Source organism: Lathamus discolor, chromosome 8, assembly GCF_037157495.1.
Source record: "Lathamus discolor isolate bLatDis1 chromosome 8, bLatDis1.hap1, whole genome shotgun sequence".
Taxonomy (NCBI): domain Eukaryota; kingdom Metazoa; phylum Chordata; class Aves; order Psittaciformes; family Psittacidae; genus Lathamus; species Lathamus discolor.
Window position 1 is genome coordinate 18,005,323 of NC_088891.1, and position 20,349 is coordinate 18,025,671.

At 36.5% G+C, this 20,349-nt stretch overlaps 1 protein-coding gene across 1 annotated transcript in view; it reads right to left on the bottom strand.

Annotated features, from left to right (window-relative positions):
- VPS13C (vacuolar protein sorting 13 homolog C) overlaps positions 1-20,349 on the bottom strand; it is an 88,363-nt gene that overhangs the window by 50,420 nt on the left and 17,594 nt on the right. Inside the window, exons 10-33 of the mRNA XM_065688086.1 lie at positions 17,667-17,724; positions 17,223-17,350; positions 16,212-16,318; positions 15,470-15,641; positions 14,902-14,964; positions 13,642-13,774; positions 12,987-13,081; positions 11,079-11,221; positions 10,128-10,320; positions 9,866-9,980; positions 9,505-9,641; positions 8,675-8,801; positions 7,926-8,043; positions 7,367-7,496; positions 6,914-6,989; positions 5,831-5,970; positions 5,099-5,252; positions 4,600-4,676; positions 4,380-4,439; positions 3,786-3,939; positions 3,062-3,178; positions 1,734-1,837; positions 1,265-1,432; positions 170-474 (exon numbers count right to left, since the gene is read on the bottom strand). Coding sequence (XP_065544158.1) covers positions 170-474; positions 1,265-1,432; positions 1,734-1,837; positions 3,062-3,178; positions 3,786-3,939; positions 4,380-4,439; positions 4,600-4,676; positions 5,099-5,252; positions 5,831-5,970; positions 6,914-6,989; positions 7,367-7,496; positions 7,926-8,043; positions 8,675-8,801; positions 9,505-9,641; positions 9,866-9,980; positions 10,128-10,320; positions 11,079-11,221; positions 12,987-13,081; positions 13,642-13,774; positions 14,902-14,964; positions 15,470-15,641; positions 16,212-16,318; positions 17,223-17,350; positions 17,667-17,724 — 3,074 coding nt within the window. The remainder of the gene's footprint in view (positions 1-169; positions 475-1,264; positions 1,433-1,733; positions 1,838-3,061; positions 3,179-3,785; positions 3,940-4,379; positions 4,440-4,599; positions 4,677-5,098; positions 5,253-5,830; positions 5,971-6,913; positions 6,990-7,366; positions 7,497-7,925; positions 8,044-8,674; positions 8,802-9,504; positions 9,642-9,865; positions 9,981-10,127; positions 10,321-11,078; positions 11,222-12,986; positions 13,082-13,641; positions 13,775-14,901; positions 14,965-15,469; positions 15,642-16,211; positions 16,319-17,222; positions 17,351-17,666; positions 17,725-20,349) is intronic.

The window sequence follows — 20,349 nt, forward strand, 5'->3', positions numbered from 1 at the left end:
ACACCATCTTATTCTACTACTGATATATTTGCCTGAAGACAACAGGTTAGCATTTTAAATCTGCCAATTTTTTGATACTGCCACCAATCATGGTTTCTAAGCAAGCAGATTAATATCCTACAGAGTATTACCAGTTAGCTATGGTGTTAATTAGTAAAGTGTACTTTACCTAGACAGTTTCAGCTGTGTCAGCTGCACATCCATTTTGTCAATGACTGGAGGGAGCGAGCTGCCTGCTGGAGACACCAAGCTAAACTGGTTCTGAACTTTAATCAAGCCAAGATCTACTACTATAGCATTGGGGGAAACTGAGGACTGAGGAATGACTATAACTGGTGCTTTCAAGTGAATGTCCATTGCAAGTCGAAAACTCCTTTGAGCCAAGTCTTTTACACTTGTAGCAGCCTTCTCTGCAGCTTGGACTGTAGCAGCACTCAGTGTCTCCTTAGCTGTCTGAAAGTTGTTCAAGAAGGTCTAGAATAAGCAGTTGAAAAGAAAAGAAAAATGTCTGTGTTTTTTTAACCTGGATTACTTTTATTTTACATGATCAACATAACCCATGTCAACAACCAATTACACTGCCTAGGGTGTTAAATTCCATCCTGGGGAAATGCAACCTAGCGCCTTCTGTCATGATCTCCAACAGAGGGTCAAAAACATACTAACAAATACAATCACTAATTTTAAACCCATCTCTACATATTATTTTCAGATCCCCTCTTTGCCATCAGCGAATACTAATTCCTTCCAAAGCCAGTACTGAATGACAGAAAGCTCACCAGTGCTGTAAAAACCTAACATTAGGATATTAGATGAAGGTACAAATATTTACAGTGGTTAGTTTGTAGTCCTCACAGCATCTAACCTTGCAGAAAGATTTGTCTCTGTTGGTTCAGCTATGTCTGCAATCAACTCAGACTTTTGCCAAGGCAGAAAGGGCAGCAAACACAAAAACTCCAAATTACCTTAGTAGCACCAAGCTTTTCTGTTTTCAAAGCAGAGTGTGGCAAGTGGCCTACTTGCACTGTGTTAGTTTTTGAATTTCAAACAAGTTAGAGCTTCAAGTTTTTTCATAATACACACAAAAATTAAGCCCACCCTTTTCTTTTGGAAACTTCAGCTACCACTTGCACTGAGACACAAACAAGGAAGAGTAATGTCCTGGGTCTGCACCAGCTACTAAGAAGGAAAAACACGACTGCTACTGCTGAACCCAGGAAAACTAATTTGAGCAGGAACATAAAAAGGAAGAAAAAAAACTTACCAAAAGAGACATGAGAAATTTGTGAAGGAACACTATCTGAATACAGCCCACTTTCAAAGATATGGTACCATCCACTTTTGACATGTCAGTGTAAGCTTCTCCCTCTGTGGCATACGGATCTAATGTCAGATTGAAACTGAAAACTTCATCTCCTACTATTGACACAGCCTAGAAAGAGAGAAACAGTACGTACTAGCCATCAGCAGCTTCTAAAATGGGACTTAACATAAGAGCTAAAGATATCATCAGCCTAACAGATGCATATTAGATTCATTTTTTTTTCATCTTTTGGGGCACCCATTCCTGTAATATGAAAGCCTATGCTTTACCAGCTATCTGATTTGAAGAGGTATTCATGACAAATCCATGTTTCAGAAAGAGTGGAATAAGAATATGCATGACATTTCACTTTTATACACACAAAACTAACCAAGAATCAAGTAAAACTTAATATCTTGTAGTTGAGTACTTTTTTATGAAGAGTCCTTGAATCAACATCTGTGACAATTATGTCCTTTAGTCGGGCAAAGAATACAGTGTGACTTGACTGAAGGAGAAGAGATGAATCAAGACCTGTAAAGCATCAAGAGAGAAATGGTAGTATCCCATAACAGAAGTAACCCTCATTTTCAGACTAGGGACACACACCACACCAGTAGTGGAGGTGAGAAAAACTTAGAGAAATTAGACATTGCAATAAACTGATAAACTTAATAGTTTGCTAAATTGAACAAATATTTTTTTAAAAACCCACAACAAATACCTAAGCACACTTGATTCTTTTCTCAGTTATCAAATTACTTAAATCAGTTACACACATGCCTTGCTGAAGAGACTGTAAATAAAAGAGCTCTATCTGATCCAAGGCATTTTAGTCTCTCTGTATCCAAATCAGAATAATTAGAGGTAATTCCCCAACTCCCAAAATAAAGTATTTTAAGTTAAGTTCTGGAAATAGAGACTTTCAGCATTTTATCACTCAGACACAGAAGACAAGTATATTGTCTAGAGTTCAAACCCAAGTGCATCCACTATGGTGCCATTAAGCTTTGAAAATGCAGCCAATACCATAGCTGAAAATAGAAATATTTCAAATACAGACACTGGCTCAGTATCAATCATGTCTGGAAAAAAATGAGCTGCTATTCACAGAAAAATTTTCAAACAATAGTTCATCTCTTAATAAGCAAGCTACTGAGTTAATTACTGAGATTCTTTTGTTTAATAAGAGTTACTGCAACGTATTTGACTACAACCCTTCTGCATAAAAAAATCTTGTGTGAATACATCATATGAATTAGAGATGAGCACAAGCAGAAATCTTTTAATGAACCTGATTACATATTCTTGTATATCACACATTCTTTAATATTTATACCCCACTGAGGGGTAAAAAAAGAGAAACAAAACCAGAACAGGAAACCCAAACAAGCCCTAGGAGTACAAAACCGAAATAAGCAGTTTTAAGGGGTTTCTTGCCCTAAATAATTCAGGCATAGTAGAAAAATACCCAAAGCTCAGTACAACATGAAAACTCACTCATAGTCCAACTCCTTCAAAACATGAAGGAGATTACCTGAAGAATAATTTATCATGCTTTTCTAGCTGGAGGCCCAACCATTATGACACACTAGGGGAGTGATTTTTAAAACAATACCACAAGCTATGTTTGTACAACAACTAAATGTTGATTGTACAGAGTTATACACTGAAAATTTATACCTTAAATATTTTCAGTCTAATTATTATCACTTGCTTTGAAGCCAAATCAGTTATTATTAACTAAGAATTCAATACCTTGTATCTTGATTTCTGCAATGTTCTTTTTTTCATCACAAATATTTAAGCAGAATGCATCCAGCTTGGCAAAAAGCTTGAAGTCGAAGACATCTTTATCCTTGGAAGGTCTAGCCACTAGAAATGAGAGAGGGGAGATTTTCAGTGTAGATAGAATGAATATTTTCACTTAAAATTTAAATTCCTAAAAGGTATGTGAGGGATGTTTTGGTTTAGGGTTTTTGGGGGGGTCATCCAGATGACACAGTTTTGTGTCCTATAGTTTCTTTCGTCACCACTACCATGACTAACTCTGTAAGACCCCATCCTAGAGCAACAACTCTTCCTCTGAAGGCGACTCTATTGATAAGAGTACAATATGCCAACACTTGCTTGTAATTCTATGTCTGGTATGACTCCCATCTAGCTCTCTACTGGAACAATTCTGCTCTTTTTAAATTCAGGGTATTTGCTGGGTTAAGAGGAATTAAATAGCATTGCATAATTATTTTCAACATTAGATTAGTAACTCAATAGTTTCACAGTATGGGTTTGGTTTTTTTTTTCAGTTATCTATATCCACCCAGTAGCTAGCTGTACTCCAGCCTGGTAAGCCACATTAACAAGAGCTTTGATCTTCAGCCTACACTGCAAAGCTAATCAGGTTTCTCTGGATTTGATCATTTTGACAGCATGCAACAGATACATAGCTTTTTAGAACCACCATTTTGACAAACATAACTACCTTTCTTCAATCTTGTGTCATCTTCTTGCTTTTTATCTTTAGCCGGTGTGTCTCCAGTACTTCCACTACCTGATGGACCAACAGCTGTTAGAAAACTGACAGCAGACATAAGGGCCTCTGTATGCAGTAGAAGGTTCAATGATGAAAAAGCTACCTGTTGAAAACAAGAGACTCCAGGTGACAAAAAAATATAACTTAAAAGCATTAAGAGTTCAAGTTAGGCAATTGAGTGCTGATTATGTGGAACTCACAACACACAGATTTGACAGTATAGGGAAAATCTTCTGGATCCCTGATCATTTTCGTATACTCAGCATTTGAACTTCATCTCATATGTATGAGAAGATGCATTCTTACATTAGTTTGAATTTTAACTACATGAACTAGCTAAACAGTTCTTCATCAGAGTTAAGAAACCGACTAACATACTGCTTTTATATTAAGTTATATAAAAACTTTCAAGTGTTTTTTAACTCTTTAAATATCCCTGCTGCAAAGCCATGGGGAACAGGAAAGCAAAAAAACCATTCTTGATCCCTGTTTGCAAGCAAGCAAACAAAAAGAAAATAGGCAGTAAAATCTGAAAGCACTCACTCTAATCATCTGTTCAGTGTTGTCAAAAGTAGTCTGAAAGTGTGGCCCATTTCTGTCAGCCTGTGAAAATAATCATTTGCATGAAGGTTAATATTAATTCCAACCAGTCACTGTGCTCTTCACAAGATTCAAAACAATCCACTAGCTCTGAATTGTAGGTTTAAGACTTCATAATATATGAAAGTGCTTTACAAATAAATGTAAGAAGCTGTATGTATACCTTTATATATTCCACCTTCAGGAGGTCTAAGCCAGCTTTATCTGAGGAGCTAATTAGATGAATGGGTGCTTTTTTACCTGTAACATACCACATGAAATACACAAGAATTAGGGTAATTCCTGTTCTTTCAAAGAACAAAGACTTTGTGCCTTGAAGATAGGGATTAACTTTCAATACCATTTCTTAAAATGCACTGCACCACCAAACATGAATGCCCATTTCTCTTTGTTAAGCCCAAAATGGCAAGTCTGTACCCCTTCTCCATCTAAAGGTTGAGCAATTTGGATGGAGTACTATTTATTTAAAATTAAGCTATAAGTATCATGGTGGGATTCCAGAGCTCATGAGCTGTGTATCACTGGGACAAGCACTGCCAGTGGACAGTATTGTCACTGGAAAACTAGAACCACATTTTGATTTCAGTGAACACAAGAGACAGAAGACCCAGTTTCAGACTGATACGCACACCCAAGTACACTTCTCTCCCATTGCTTAGTACCTCCAATTTCATAGTAATCCAAGCTTATTTTCTTTAAATAAGACACAGCTGCTAAATTATAGGTTCTGACAGTAGCTTCTGTCCCAAGGTGCATTACATCAAATACAAGTACTGTTTCCTCAGTTTTCTTCTGCCTGGTGAGTTCTACTAAAACCTGATGAGCAAGAAACACACAGTTAATACCACCTTTTCACACATCGTTCAACAATAAAAAAAAGGAAAAACAATATTGCCTTGCCTGCTTTACTGGAACTCTTACTTTTATTGCAGAGTTAAAAGGTAAAAATAGGGAAAAAAAAGGATTGATGGTGAAAGATGGAAACAACATTGAAATATTTGGAGATTTGCTCTTTGCAAGTGATTTGTCTGGATATCTACTTTGTTCTTCCAGTGCAAACTTCCCACCACCCACCCCCAAATTACAACTTGGCACTATTATTTTCTACCAAGAATGCTCCAGTAAAGTGTTTTGAGCTTTTTTTATACCTACACCCAGATGAACTAGGTATATGTTTATTTATATACATGCCATATATAAAAAATAAGTCATATGCATACCACATATAGATAACCCTCAGAAGTACATCTGTACTAACATGTTGGGGTTTTTGCTTTGGTGGCTATGTTTTAGCATCCACTACATCTGAAGAACACTAGCAATAGACTTCTGGGTTGGGGACATTTTTTAAGTATTCTTAAGGAGAAGGTAAAAATAGAATTTAAGAGACATACCTCTTTAATTTCAAACTTCAACTGAAGATCTATCAGTTCCTCTTTAGCTGTCTCCTCATTTTTTATCTCTTCTCCTTTACTTAGTGACTTGTCAGTTGATTCAGAACTTTCCTCAAAATCAAAATATTCTTCTTCAGAGTCTATAGAAAAGAAGTGATTTCCTCCTTAGTAAACTTTATGTCCATAAACAGGGGTAAATATCCCACACTCTCTCTCCCATTCTAGTGGGATTTTAAACTGTATGAGTATTGTAAACCTAATATAGTTTAGATCTATACCACTTTCTTACCCAGTGGATGAAAAGTGAAAAAATTAAAGCCCTATTAAGTAAAGGAAGGAGTATAGCTGTATCATTAGACATGCAAGAACACAGATAAGGAAAAACAATTACAAACTAAGCCCCAGGAAACAGGTTTCCCCAGACTCCACTATAGGAAAGTTCTTCCCTCGAACAGGCGTGGAAGTAAATGGTCAGATCCATAGTGTCAATACATTTTCAGAAAAAAGAAAGATCTGCTATTACAAAACACTCAGGACAGGACACATAATATTTGTAACAGGCTATTTTTGCCACATCTTAGCTGCTTAATGAAAATGCACACACCCCTTTAGACATGTTATTCACCTTTTTCATGTGCCCAACCCAAACTATGTGCCCTGGAGTGGCAGCAGCAGATCAGTATTTGATTAAGTTCATATTTGGATTTAAATCCATTTTGAAAAAACAGGTTTCTCAATATGCTCTGTTAATAAGATGCCTCATGATAACTGAATAATTAAACTGGTTTGCTAATGACATCCTAATACATTTATTAATAGCTCACATTTGTAGAGGTTGCTTGTGCATAATACTAATTAATCCCCAAAAGGGGTTGGTCCTTTTGCTTTTTAAAAAGCAACTTCATTATTCTGAGGTAACATCAGCATCTTAATCAAATCTTCTTACGCACTTGAAATGAGAGATGATGAATCATGCTCACCTCTCCTGTCCTTATAACATGCTATAAGATCAATTGCAGCCTGAAAATGTTAGCTACTCCGTAAGTTATGGCCTTCTACAAAGACATACCGGTAGCTTCTTACCTGACACCATTTCTGCTAACAACTGGGGTGTATGAAGTAAACCTTTACCAACAGAAATTGTGGGAATAGCCGGTACCTAGAGGGAGAAGAAAAAAGAAGAATAAAAAAAAAAATCATTATTTTACACTCTGAGTAACTTGGTATGTGCAGTCTTTTTCACTGATGATATATCTTTAATCTTGCCTCTCCATATTCCTTAGAAAGGTCAGTTTTGCCAATACTTACATTGAAACCAGCATGACAATGACAAAGACTAAGCTACACTTGTTTGAATAAGCCCAGCACCTACAGATTTTAAGTCATAATGAAGGCACTTTGCCTAATTCAGCTGGGCAACAGATTTCTGATTTCAAATGAAGAAGACCACAGCCATTAGCAGGACTTCACATTTACAATGACCATTTTAGTGATGTCATTTTTTTATTTCACTTTTCTTAGTTACAGCCAGCTTACTTTTGTGCTTGGAATTGACACAGATGATTTCTGAGGCAATGGAATGCTATCAATCAGATCAAAAATTGCCTTGATTTTCTGGTCGGAGAGTCTGACATGCACCAGAGGAAGTCCTCCTGATACTTTAAACCTTTAAGAACAAAAACAAAAGCCAAACAACTGATTCAACACCAAGACAAATACGAATTCTTGATGCAAATCTTAAGAATATCTATACTCATCATATAGAATCCTAGAAAGGTTTGGGTTGGAAGGCACCTTAAAGCACATCTAGTTCCAACCGCCTGCCATGGGCAGGAACACCTTCCACTAGACCACGCTGCTCAAAGCCCCTAGCCTTGAGCACTGCCAGGGATGGGGCAGCCGCAGCTTCTCTGGGCACCCTGTGCCAGGGCCTCACCGCTCTCACAGGGAAGAACTTCTTCCTAAGATCTCATCTAAATCTCCCCTCTGTCAGGTTAAAGCCATTCCCCCTTATCCTGTCCCTACAGGCCTTTGTAAAAAGCCCCCTCCAGTAGACAGTAATTAAAAAGAAAACCTTTCAACGTTAACATATTACCTTGCCATCCTGGTATCTCTTTCCACCATTGATTTTGCCAGCTGTACATGGATATCCATAGGCTGCAATATGTGTAAAGTTGATGGATGTTGAAAACGAGCCTTCTTCCAGTCTTCACCTGCAAATACTCAGTAAATTTAGACAAATAAAATACTGCTTGCTAATTGCTGTAATTAAGGTATAATTAACATAATCAAATGGCATCTCTAAGAAAGGATAAAGAACCCACTCACCAGCTACAGAAACCTAGAACAATTGGGGTAAAGCATTATAACAACTTCTGAATCCCACTTTCAGTAGTTCTTAACGCTATATTGCCTTAGCGCCCTTAAGGCCAATTCTACACTAAAAGATGTATTTTAACATAGAACCCTAAAAAAAATTGATACAGTACAATACAAATCAGTAACCTAGCATTTTGTTGACTGCACAAACTGAAGTCCAAATGAAGTGTTAAGGACAATTTTAGTTGTATTGTGCTTAGGACTGAAAATATAATAGCTCAATCCATTTATACTGCTTGCTGGCATCAAAGTAAAGAGGTGATACTCAAGTCCAAACAAAAAGCAAGCTGTGGTATGAAGATAAATCAATGATTTTTCACAGTTGAATGCCAGACATGTGTATTACAATCTATCTTTTAGTTAATTACTAGCTCTGATTTGCCTTTTTCTTTAAAAAACATACTTATTACAAGCAGGCTGGCTTCCCCCACCTCTTGACTAAACAGTAACTACATTATTTGTTACCTGTTCTTCCAAAAAGAAGTTGCACATTTTTGATTTCCACATCAAACTTGTCATAAGCTTGGTCCATAATCTCCTCTAAAGATGAAAAGGTAGAAGCTTGACTACTGCCTTGATTTATGCTGTTCAGCTAAACATACAAAAGACAAGATAATGTTAGGTCTAAAAACATGCTATAAATTCTAGTGAAGATGGAAAAAGTGATTCATATGAGTTCATGACAGACATTTGGATTACTACAGAGAAGCAATCTTGGTTCATCTCGCATTTCACTTATCAAGAATAAGGGTTTTTTTTTGTTACTTTTATCAATCAACTTAATTCAAGTTAAGCAAAAGTACTTTATTTTTGTTCACAAGCTTACTGCTGAAGTACAACTAAAATAAATATTTAATCAGTCACCTAAAATCAAGCTAAATTATTAACATTTTTCAATTTCTCAACTTTCAAACTCCAAGGGAAAAATTCTGTTCTCTTTTCTTGATATAAGGCTTGCATTTTACAATAAAGAAAACAAATGTTCATGTGTTTAGCTGAATAAATAGAAGATATTCAATGATAAGCTATTACAATCAAGATTACAAAATGAAAATGTTTCCTGGAGAAATTTACTAGTACAAGTATGTCAAAGACAATCATTTGATCAATGCTCTGAACACAGATAAAATCGCTGACCCAAATTTATTTGGTAAGAAATTTATATTAAGTTAAAACCACATTTACACAGTTTATCATCTTTGCCTTCTGAAAACAAGATAGATTCAGATGACAGCTATGTTAAGAGAAAATACTATATACTTCCTGTAAACTTTTAAGAGATGTCATTTAGATACCTGAAATGTACCAAAGTCCAAAATCAGCAAATCTGATTTTTCATAGTAGAAACCCGTCTGTGGAACCACAAGGTAGGAAGGTTTCAGATTTATCTTCAATTCAAGGACTTTCCGCATTTCAATAATATGAACTAATCCTTAAATAAAAAGGAAAGGACATTAAAATTTAAATGCTCTTCTCAAGTGAAGCATTTGTGTCAGTCAACATACAGTCAACATGAAAGATAACACATCTTGAGGAGACTTACTCCTCTAAGTCTACTGATCTCTCACTGAACTCAAGAACATCCACTAATACTCCAATTGAAACATTTTAAGACATCCAAGGGTTCACCTCAGGTGAGGTTTGTTATTATCTTACCTGTAGCAGTTCTTTCCTTTATTTCTTCCAGTTTCATTAATGTGGCTGATGTTAATCTTTCAAGATCCATTCCCTTACTTGTCTGAAAGAATTCTACCATTGCATTTATTGTTTTCTTTCAACAAACAAGAGGGGAAAAAAAAATTATCAATATATACAGATGTCACATGGTAAACATTCAAAACCAGATTGTAACAGAGTAAGAATAACAGCAGAGAAATGAGAATGAGAAAAAGAGGTAAGAGTTTTGGTTACTACTCACTGCATCATATTTTATTTCCACAGCCTGTGATTCAATAGTAAGCCTCTGGTCAGCAGTACTATCTTCAGGGTTAACATCAAACTCTATTTTAAGCAAAGAAGACTTGCTATCCCCTATGGAAGCCACAAGAGATGGTACAATGTTTTCTTGTCTCAGGCCTGTAACATACCAGTTTTCCAGCTTTGCTTCAACCCTACGGAAGATGAATAGTTAAATATACTTCATGACAATACAGAACACAGTTCCATCTAGGAAAGACAAGCAAGATGAGAAAACCTTTGATAAAACCAAACTTGAGTAGCTTCACAGGACTAATCACACAGTTCAAAAATTGGATAAATAAACGGAAGGCAAGAATATTTAGAGAGTCAGCAGCTGAGCTGGTGACCTTATGCAAAAAGCCAGACGATGAAGGAACCGCAAATAAAAGCAGGAAAACTGCACAAGCTCATTTTCTAGACAATGAAAAATCTTAATCATTGACTGCATAATCCAGTAATTTGTGTTCAATATTTCTGGTGTGCCTGCTCTCAAAACACAGGAAGGACTCCTACATTCTGGTTTATCTCCTACTCACAACACACAGATACAGCTTTTCACTTCTGCAGGAAGCAACACATTCAGTAGCTTGGCTGGAGTTTGTTAGCCAGACCATTTCACACTGCATAGGTATCACTTCCCAAAAGTAATATGCAGCACTTCAACATCAGGATTCAAGAAACAGCTTATTATTGTTTATGAAGACTAACAAGTAGCATTCCTTTCTTCATTCCATTCCATGTTACTCACCAAATTGTCTAACTGTAACTTTTCAGAGTGCAATTGCTGAATGCCTATTAATTTTAAGAAAAATCAATACAGAACAAAAAGCACTACCCAAGAAAAGATTTTAGAAGTCAGGAGTGGAGAAAGGAGATGTTTCTACAAAAAAGAAAATTCCAATCCAATTACTTAATGGCTTGTGCTCCTGGGCGCTGTGATATTTTGGTACTCAGATCAATTATCTTGACTTTCAGAGTTTCTGCCACATTCTTGTCTTCTTTAATTGTAAGAGAAGTGCTTAGCAGCTTCAGTGTCACAACATGGGCAACATACTAGTGAGAAGGACAGAGAAAACTGATGTTAGACACCCTGATATGAATAACTTTCTGAACTTCTAATTTCAACAAATCTAACAAAAAGAGGTATTTAAAGCTATTCCAGTGGACAATGCTAAGAAACATATCTTTACGTAGGAAATGAAGTATAGAGTCTTCACTTTCTTTCAAACCTTACCAATCATTTCTTTAACATAAACCAGAGTATTTCAACAAATGCAGATCAGATCTAGTTTGTATCTCTTCAGGATTCAGGGAAGTTTCTTTTTTAAACCATCAAAGCAAGCATAGATAAACTACACGCAGTAAAGAGTTTGCAAGATCAACAAAGTCATCATAATCCCATCAAATAACTGCATTTGAGAAGACACTGCATATATGCCTTTGCTGTTCTTGCTGCTGAATGTCATATCTTGACCTTTTCAAGAAAGGATTGTGGCTTCCTGACACATGTAGCATTTTGTAACTGTCAATCAGCAGCTTCCTATCTGCCTTTGAAGCCTGCATCTTTCTTCAGGGTACTCAGAGAGATGAAGGCACTTTTACACTTAATTTATCCAAATTAAAAAATGAAGTTTTTCGACACAGGAATGCAAGGAAAGTGTGAAACAGAATTTAAAAAGAAAGGCTTAAGTACTGAGCACTGTTCAGGCTGTCTCTCTTCTTTGTTAGCAAGAGATGCTGCTGCTGCTCTGCTCTTTTCTAACTGACAGGAATATTCAATAGCACACAGGCCTCCTTGTTGCCGCACAAACAATTATGAACTTCCCTATTTAAGGCACACATAAGCCCTTAACAATTAAATTTAACAAAAATATGTTAAGACTGGAAAGTTGGAGGGTTGGGGGTTAGGGAGGCCTGTGGGGAGAAGAGAAACCATCCTCCTTGAAGGAAATGGTCTTAACTTACGCTTCTGTAAGTGGTGACCAACTTGAAGCAGAACCACCAGTTATGTTAAGATTTAAGACGTGTAATAGTGCCCACAGAAAATAAGTCTACTGAGAGAAACCTTATCATTTTCTTAGTTGCCCTATGAGCCCTCTTAAGAACACTATACTTGTAAAGCTTTTCTTTTATTCCTTTGATTAACAAGCCAAAAAACTATCTGTCTCAAATATGTTCTTTTCATTCTATGCTTTCCTTTGTGTAGTAGAAAAAAGTACTACTGAAATCCCCTCATATTTTTCATTAGGAAAAACATTTCAAGAGAAGCATAACATAATCCTTCTAAAAAAAGCAACCCTTAAAGTACAAACATTGGGTCAAATACGAGCTAATCACATGCTGGTGTTCACCTTCATATGAACAGTGACTATTCAATTATCAAAATCAAACTACAGACTAATTTAGTTTCCATCACAACATGTAGCAAGAAACAGATACAATGAAAAAGATAACATGGAACCTTCATTTCATTTACAGTTATCGTTTCTTATTTTCTTCCAAGTTGCAAATAGGTATCTCATTCAGTTTGTTACTTCTAAAGCACTCTAGATCAGGGTTATGCACCAGGCAGAACACCACAGAAAAAATGCTTGCCATTCTTTGTGTTTTCTGAATAACTGTTTTTATCTTCTTTGTGCATTCACCAGATGTGACTTGCACAGACACACATTCTACTGCTTATCTTAAGGCTAACATGCAGTACAAGGTGTTTATGGTTTTGTTTTTTTTTAGTTTGGAAGCATACGAAACATGGGGTTGTTTTTTTAGTTGGCGGGGTGGGGGGGGTGTTAAACCATTCCTATAAGAAGTTGCTTACCTGCTTTGGTAAGGAAAGGTGATAGGAGCTGTCACTATATCCAATGGCAGTGAAAAGCTTCGCTTTCTCTTCTGGTGTCATTAGTTCATCAATAGCTACAACAAAACAAAAAAGACTCAAAAATTTGCCCTTTAATGCATAATGATAACAATTTTTCCTCCCATTTGTTTCCTACTGCTGACACATTTCTTTGATTCTTCACATTGCACTAAGATCCGTATTGTGAAGCAATTTACACAGAAGTCTTTGCATATGGCATTACACACATAGCACATATATCAACATAATTTAGAATACAAAAGGTACCCATAACTCCTAGTGATGAAAGTAGCTTTGAGGAGTACTATCAGAACAAATCTCTTGTCCAGACAGCAAATCAGCAGAATACAGTATTCCAGCCATTGCCTGTGACACTACAGCCATACTCTTCTTCTTACCAAGGTTCTGAAAAGCTAATGGCTGTTCTAGAAGTATGGCTTATTTGCCAGCTCAATATTCATTAACAGTAAGTAAAAGTATAAAATGGATCAATACTGCATTGCCATACTCTCTCCTTCTGCACAGTAGGAACCAAAACATACTATAACTTTCTTCTTTATATATGTATATATAAAAACTTCGTATCTCTATAGAATGCATTATAGTCTACACCTACTTTCAGGAACAGGTGATTCTTCATCTTCCTTTTTCCTAGATTCTTTTTTACTCCAGAAACCACTAAACCATCCTCCACTTTTTTTTTCTGCTTCTGCTTTCTTCTTCAGCAGTTTTTGTCCTGATCTTATTGTCTATAAACCAGACATCAGATTAGATAATTAATTACTATATATTTTGTTTTGCTTTAAATAATGCATATATTCACACACAGTGAACAGCCATTTAACTGATGGACAGCACCATCACCCTGTAAGAGATGAAAAGCTCTTGTAATGCACTAGACAGAAGTAAAAGGAAGATCAGGGATGGAGGCATGTGCATGCATACATGTGTGGAAACAAGCATGTGTTACTTCAACTTTGAATGGCCTTTTTTCCTACACATTTCACTAGCACTTAAGACTATAAAAAAGGCAGTAACAACATGAAAAGACAGCATTTAAGAAGGAATTAAATTAAATCTTGTAGTAACAAACCTGAAGACTGATCCTGTACCATTGCATATGTTTAGAACTTTTAATTAGTAGGCAGACATTCACTTTGTATTTTAAAAATCGAGGTATGACCAAAAACATCTCAAAAATAAGGAAAATCATTATTATTTTTTCATTTCACATACCTTCCAGATGTGTAGACAAATATGGAGGCTACACTGGTGTGAACAGTAATTCTACGATGCAGCTACAGAGCTTAATTTTCATGTTAGGAAAACAGCTACCAGTAGCATGCTTCTCACAAGCTGGCTATTCTGAGCTTGCTTTCAGTATGCTACATGGTTTTAATCTCAGCTGCAGATACACTTTTCATAAAGTTATAACATGCAACCCCCTATTAAGTGCCACAAATTATTTCCAAAATAGCATGCAGCTAGAGAGTTGTCTTTTAGTTAGATTGGCTGCCCCCTAAAGAGTATCTAAAGGTGTAGGCAGGATGTGAACAGCTCTACACGCTTGATCGTGAACAGCTGTAGAACCAGTACTGAAATAACAGAAGTCAAAGACAGAAGGTAATCCTTAAATCATCACCCTTCGACAATTACCTGACACTACAAAGTGGGTAGCGGTAACACTGTGCACACACACTGGTAGGCTTTTAGAACTGGTTTTCAGTTTGAAAAATGATTTCTTCTTCTCCTGAAAGGATAGTAAACTTGCCTTCCCACCCCTCCATCCTATCATACTCATCAGCACAAATTTTTTCATGACAAAACCATCCTATTTGAAGTGTTATAGTATTATTGACCAAAAATTATTTCTTACCTCAACTTGTGCTTGCTGTCTTGCTAAGATTATATTGAAGACATCAAGCTTTCTTTCTAGGTCCTGTAAAAATGAATTTGTTTGCCTCAAACACATTTAAGAAAGGCTCACCATTACAAATTCTCTAGCAGCCCCTTTGCATTTACACTCCAGTCTCTTTCTAGACCCGCTCCTTTCTTTCAAGGGTATAGTCCCCTCCCAGCAGCTCACTAGAAGATGAAACCTGACGTTAGGCAGTCTAATCAACCTTCTTTTAAAAGAATTTAATCTTGCACTTCATTAAATGTGTTTGTGTTCATTAATACACAAACAAAGAGCATTTAAATGGTATTTTATCAGTTTTCATTCTTTCCACAATAAGCTACACTCAGCTTCCGATTAAAATGGTAATCCCTCAGAATTCTTGCTATTGTAAAACCACCAACCTTGATTACTGTCGTGTATATTTAAATAATTATTTTTTAGAGGGATCAAAACATATTTTCTTCAAATGTCCTGGTATCAGCCATAACAGTTAGTTTTCTCCTAGTAGCTGCTGAAGTGACACCAATGGGAAAAAAACACATACCTGAATTTGCCTCTGTGTTTCTTCTGACAGTTTACTCTGCGTCAGCTTGTTCTTGTACATATTTTTGTAACTCTTCAGAAGCTGCCTATGCTGGTTTATGTTACTCCATGACCACATTCGAGTATGTCTTCTGATGTGAACTTCAAGAACACTGTTGCCTGCATATTTCCACCTACAACAATTCCACACTTGTAAGCAACTTACCATTTCACTGTGCATTACAACTTGAAACACGGCAGAAACAGCTTTTTGATACGCCAACACTTTATCACTTGTCATTTGAGGAAGACAAAAGGTTTAATGATTTCAACATCACTTTTTAACAGCAGACCAAGTGCCTATATTGAACTCATGAAGCACTGTCAATCTGCCTTCTCTTTTGACTTCTGCATGCTTACAAATTTGGGCTGTAACAACATTAAGAACACTCAGGGACTTTGATAACCAGCATCAGTTAACACTTAGGGAAAAAAATTCCATGACAACGTCTATCAGCCCAAAACTTTCAAAATTACAGTTGACATACATGTTCCAAGTCAGATTTTCATCACTTGGTTCTTTAACATGTTTTCTTCCACAAGCCTTTTATGGAAGAGAACATTTTTGGCTAAGCAAAGCTCTGTGAAAGCTATAAGGCTATGCAGAATCTCATTTTTAAATTACATTTAACCACAAAGGAGAATGAAGAGACTGCAGAGGACTCCATCATCCCCCAAAGAATGCATGAACATACACAGCTTACCATTCTCTGGCATTTTTATGTAGACATACATTCGGCCTAAATCTTCTGTATGGTGCATTGCGAACCATGTAATCTATGGACTCCAGAAGGTCTATCATGCTGAGATACTGAGCACAGAAAAACAAGTTTCTTAGTTTCTTAGAGGTTCGGATTTTGTTGCATGCAGTGCTTAAAGTACATGTACATCATGGTCTTCAGTAGCCCCCAAACTACAAAGAAATTCAAGCCTGTGCATTTTCATTAGTATGCGAAGGTGGACCAATTATACTCATTGCTCTCAAAGGACACCACTGCCAGAACTTCTGGCTTCCCTGAATAACAAAACCAAACTGTATTTCTGTTAGGCTGCCGAGTGCAAAGTCTCAGGCTTTCTCAGACCAATCCTATTCTCTTTATTTGTCAATACACAGTTTCCCCAGTTTCAGAATTGCCTTTGCATTAGGTAAATTTATTGGTACTGTTTTGAACTCAGATTACACTCCAACATCAGTAAGGGCTAAAAAGCTATCTCGCAAATTAACTGTAGATTATTACTAAATAAATGAAATCACTAACACTGTTGGGGAGCTATCTAAATGAGTACCTTCATACTTTAGCAGACTTTGTCACCAAAGCCAATGTACTCCATTCATTCCACCCTTGCTTGTATCTTGGCATCTCTGCAGTTATAATGGTGTAGTTCTATAAGCTAAGGGCTAGTCAGAAGAATGATCCTGTTCTCTGTGTGAAAGGAATGGTATTGGAAGAGCTGAATACAGATCAGGTGGTCCCCAGAGGGTCCACATATAACAGGGTCAGAGCATCAGGATCTAGCACCATGAAGTGACTGTTATACAAAGGAAAATGAACCTACACTTTTCCCCATAGTTATTGCTAAATAGTTTAGACACTCTACCTGCACATAAGCAGAAAATTCTCAAAGCAGGTGGCTTTCCAACAAAAAAAGTCCTACACTTTATCACAGACTTTGATACAAAGATACAAAGTAAGCTGGATACAAAGACAACTTACCTGTGGCTTTGTGAATTCGATGACAATTCTCTGTACTTCCACATTACAATCAAGCTTTGGAGTTTTCAGTTCAACTTCTGCATATGGGTTGATATACAGTCTAGCAGAGGCTGATATTGGTCTAAAAACTTGAAGATAAAAAAAATAATTCATTTTCTGCTTACAATAAAGCGGGAAAGCAATCTTCAAGTACTTATTTCCACTGATGTATCAACCACTTTATACTGATAATGTGTACACCCAAGACCCACAGAACCAGGATGCAACTTTTACTAAAACTGCTCAGCAGCAGTCAGAAAGCAGACAAGCTCTAATGCATTCTGTTATGCTTAGGCTTTTGTAAAATAAAGTTAGTATGGGCATGCCTGCATGATCAGGTCAGGCTGTTAGTACACTAACATGCTCAGAACAGTTTATACTCACTCATATTCCCAGCTTACTTACTATACTGGTAGTCTTGAGGCTGGTTACCACTACATGGAATTCCTCTTTTCAGCTGATCCTGTAAAGGAATGTGATACTGTCTAGCAATTGCTAAAAAGCACTACTCATTTACAGTTCTCTAAGCTTTGAGCAGACCAGCTTAAGTTCACATGTATTTTGCAAGGGCCTCTTGCCTGTAAATGTGAAAGCTTTTATAGAACAAGCACTTAAGAGTCAAGGGTTTAAATACACCTAATTGAAAAGAACTCTTTCTCCTATTAAGCAGACAGTTCATATTCAACTTCTAAATTTTGCAGTAACAACAAATAAGTGTTCATTTAGAAAAATAGCTCACATGTACATAATAAAGCAAATGTTTGTTTTTAAGCTCCTTGAAGGTACCAGGACTATCTAATCACATTCTACCCTTCCTCACAGAAGGACACACAAGGAGGCCACTTGAGCCCTCTGGTATCTGCAGGTACAAGAGAAAATATTGACAAAAAGTAGTTAGGAAAGTATCAGAACAGCCCAACAGACCTGACAAATATGCTAGACCTGAGTCTTAATTTAGAATGAGGTCTCTCTGAAACTACAACTCTTCACCAGTTTATTTGGAATGCTATATTCATGCCCTTTGGAATGCTATATTCATGCCCAAACATTTTATCTCGTTTCAGAATTGCAATGGCACAATCACTTAGAGCAGGATGCCTGCTTTTAAGAAAACATCCATATTACCTATTACATAAAGGCAGATGAAGTGATTGTTCCCATTACATTTTATAAAGACTATCAATATTAAGAGTTGTTTTTACAAGGAAAATATTTTTTAACTACAAATTTCTTTGATCTAATCCTTTCCCCACTTCCTCATTTAAGATCTGGCTTGTCTTTTATAAAAAGGTACACTCTATCATTCAAAATACTGGTATTTCAACCTATTTCCTGTCTGCTGATCTGTATTACTGAAACATAAATTCCAATGAGATTAATATAAAACAGCTACTCTCAAAACCAGCCATATACTCATGTTATTTAAATATGAAGACTGTTGCATGAAAGTAACAGATGCTACAGATTCCACAGTTAATTCTTACTATAACATAGTCCAGTTAGCTACTACAATGAATCTGATTTCCTGATAATGCTGCTTAAAATTATTCTATGTATTCAGGCATTTAATAGACGTTACTAAATGAGACGTTATTTGTCATCTGTTCAGTTCCTGTACTGGTTTTAAAGTTCTGAAGCAGCGAAGACTTCACAACTGGCAAAGAAGATGTACACAAGTAATCTTAGGCGTATGACAAACTCCATTCTTTCCCTGTGCTTCTTCAAATATTCTCGGATGTTTTCTGAGCTTATTCCTGGCTCTCCCTCTCTTCCTCTTTTAGGCACAAGGACACAAAGATGACTAATCACAACTGAAAAAAATTAACTAACTGTCATGAAACAGTCAAAAGATGCAAAAAAACCCCAAACCAAACAATGGAGATGATGCCAGTATGCAAAGTGATATTAGTATACAGCACCAAAATCGCTAAGGATTTCAAGAACTAGAAAAACTGTAAGTGGTGAGATGCTTCAAGTCAATAAATGGTCAGAATACTGTTCACCACACTGGAATTGCTCTCCCTCAGCACTCAAAGAAAAGTTTACATGCAGGACAAGCCACAGGCTTTGGAAACAAGCAATTGCATTTTAAAGTCCCGGAGGGCAAAATTCCCAATTCTTTCAGGAAGAACTTGTTAAAAACTTGCTCAATGATGGAAAAGAAAGTGGTACTTCCTGACACATGAAACAAGTTCAACAAAACTCCACCAGCATTCTTCACTTGCAGCTTATTCAATAGTAAATTGAAGTGTCTAGGAAAAGTGCTGAGATCTAATGTGTCAGACAACACCAGGGAAGCCCACAAAGCCATCTGTACACAAGCACACCAAGGGCTGATTCACAAAGGATCCTTCTGACAGTGTTGGAATGACATTTGAAGGATTAAGATTTTTACTGCTGTCAGTTCAAAATGCATATTGGTTTGTGTTTACACTGCAGACTGAGATGCAAAAGAGAAAACATCCACAGACAGGTAACTCTGAAGGCTCCTGTAGCTGAAGTAGCTTGGCTATTATTAAAAACATGTAAGCATTTCTGCTAAAAGAAAAAGACAGAAGTGGAAGTCCTCTGCAGATTTAAAGAACAAACCAAGAGACTGTAGACAGGAAGAAGACACAACATATTCATAGTTATCTTCTACATACAGTGAATAAAAACCCCCAATTTTGAGACAGTAAATACTGCCCTAAAAGGGGAACCAGAACAAAAATAAAAACACTTCAGTTTCAAGTTCCACTTAACAGATAAGATTCTGGCTGATTTTAAACACTTGACAGTTTTGATTCAACCCTCCCTAGTACCAAGCTCACCAGGTTATGTGCATATTTTTTAAGCAGGGAATAAAACAAAAATGAAAGACATCAGTAAAAATGAGCACAACAGAAAAAAGGAAACAAGCAGTGTTGTACAAGAACATACAGAACACTCATATAACCTTTACAAACATAAAGGGTCAAAAATGTGGCATTTTTGCAGAGAGCACTTATTCACACCAGAAACAGAATGCAGATAATAGATTCAGACAAACTAACAGCAGTAATCAGATGTCTGCTATTCCAAGCAAATGACTTGTTTTCTAATTCATTCT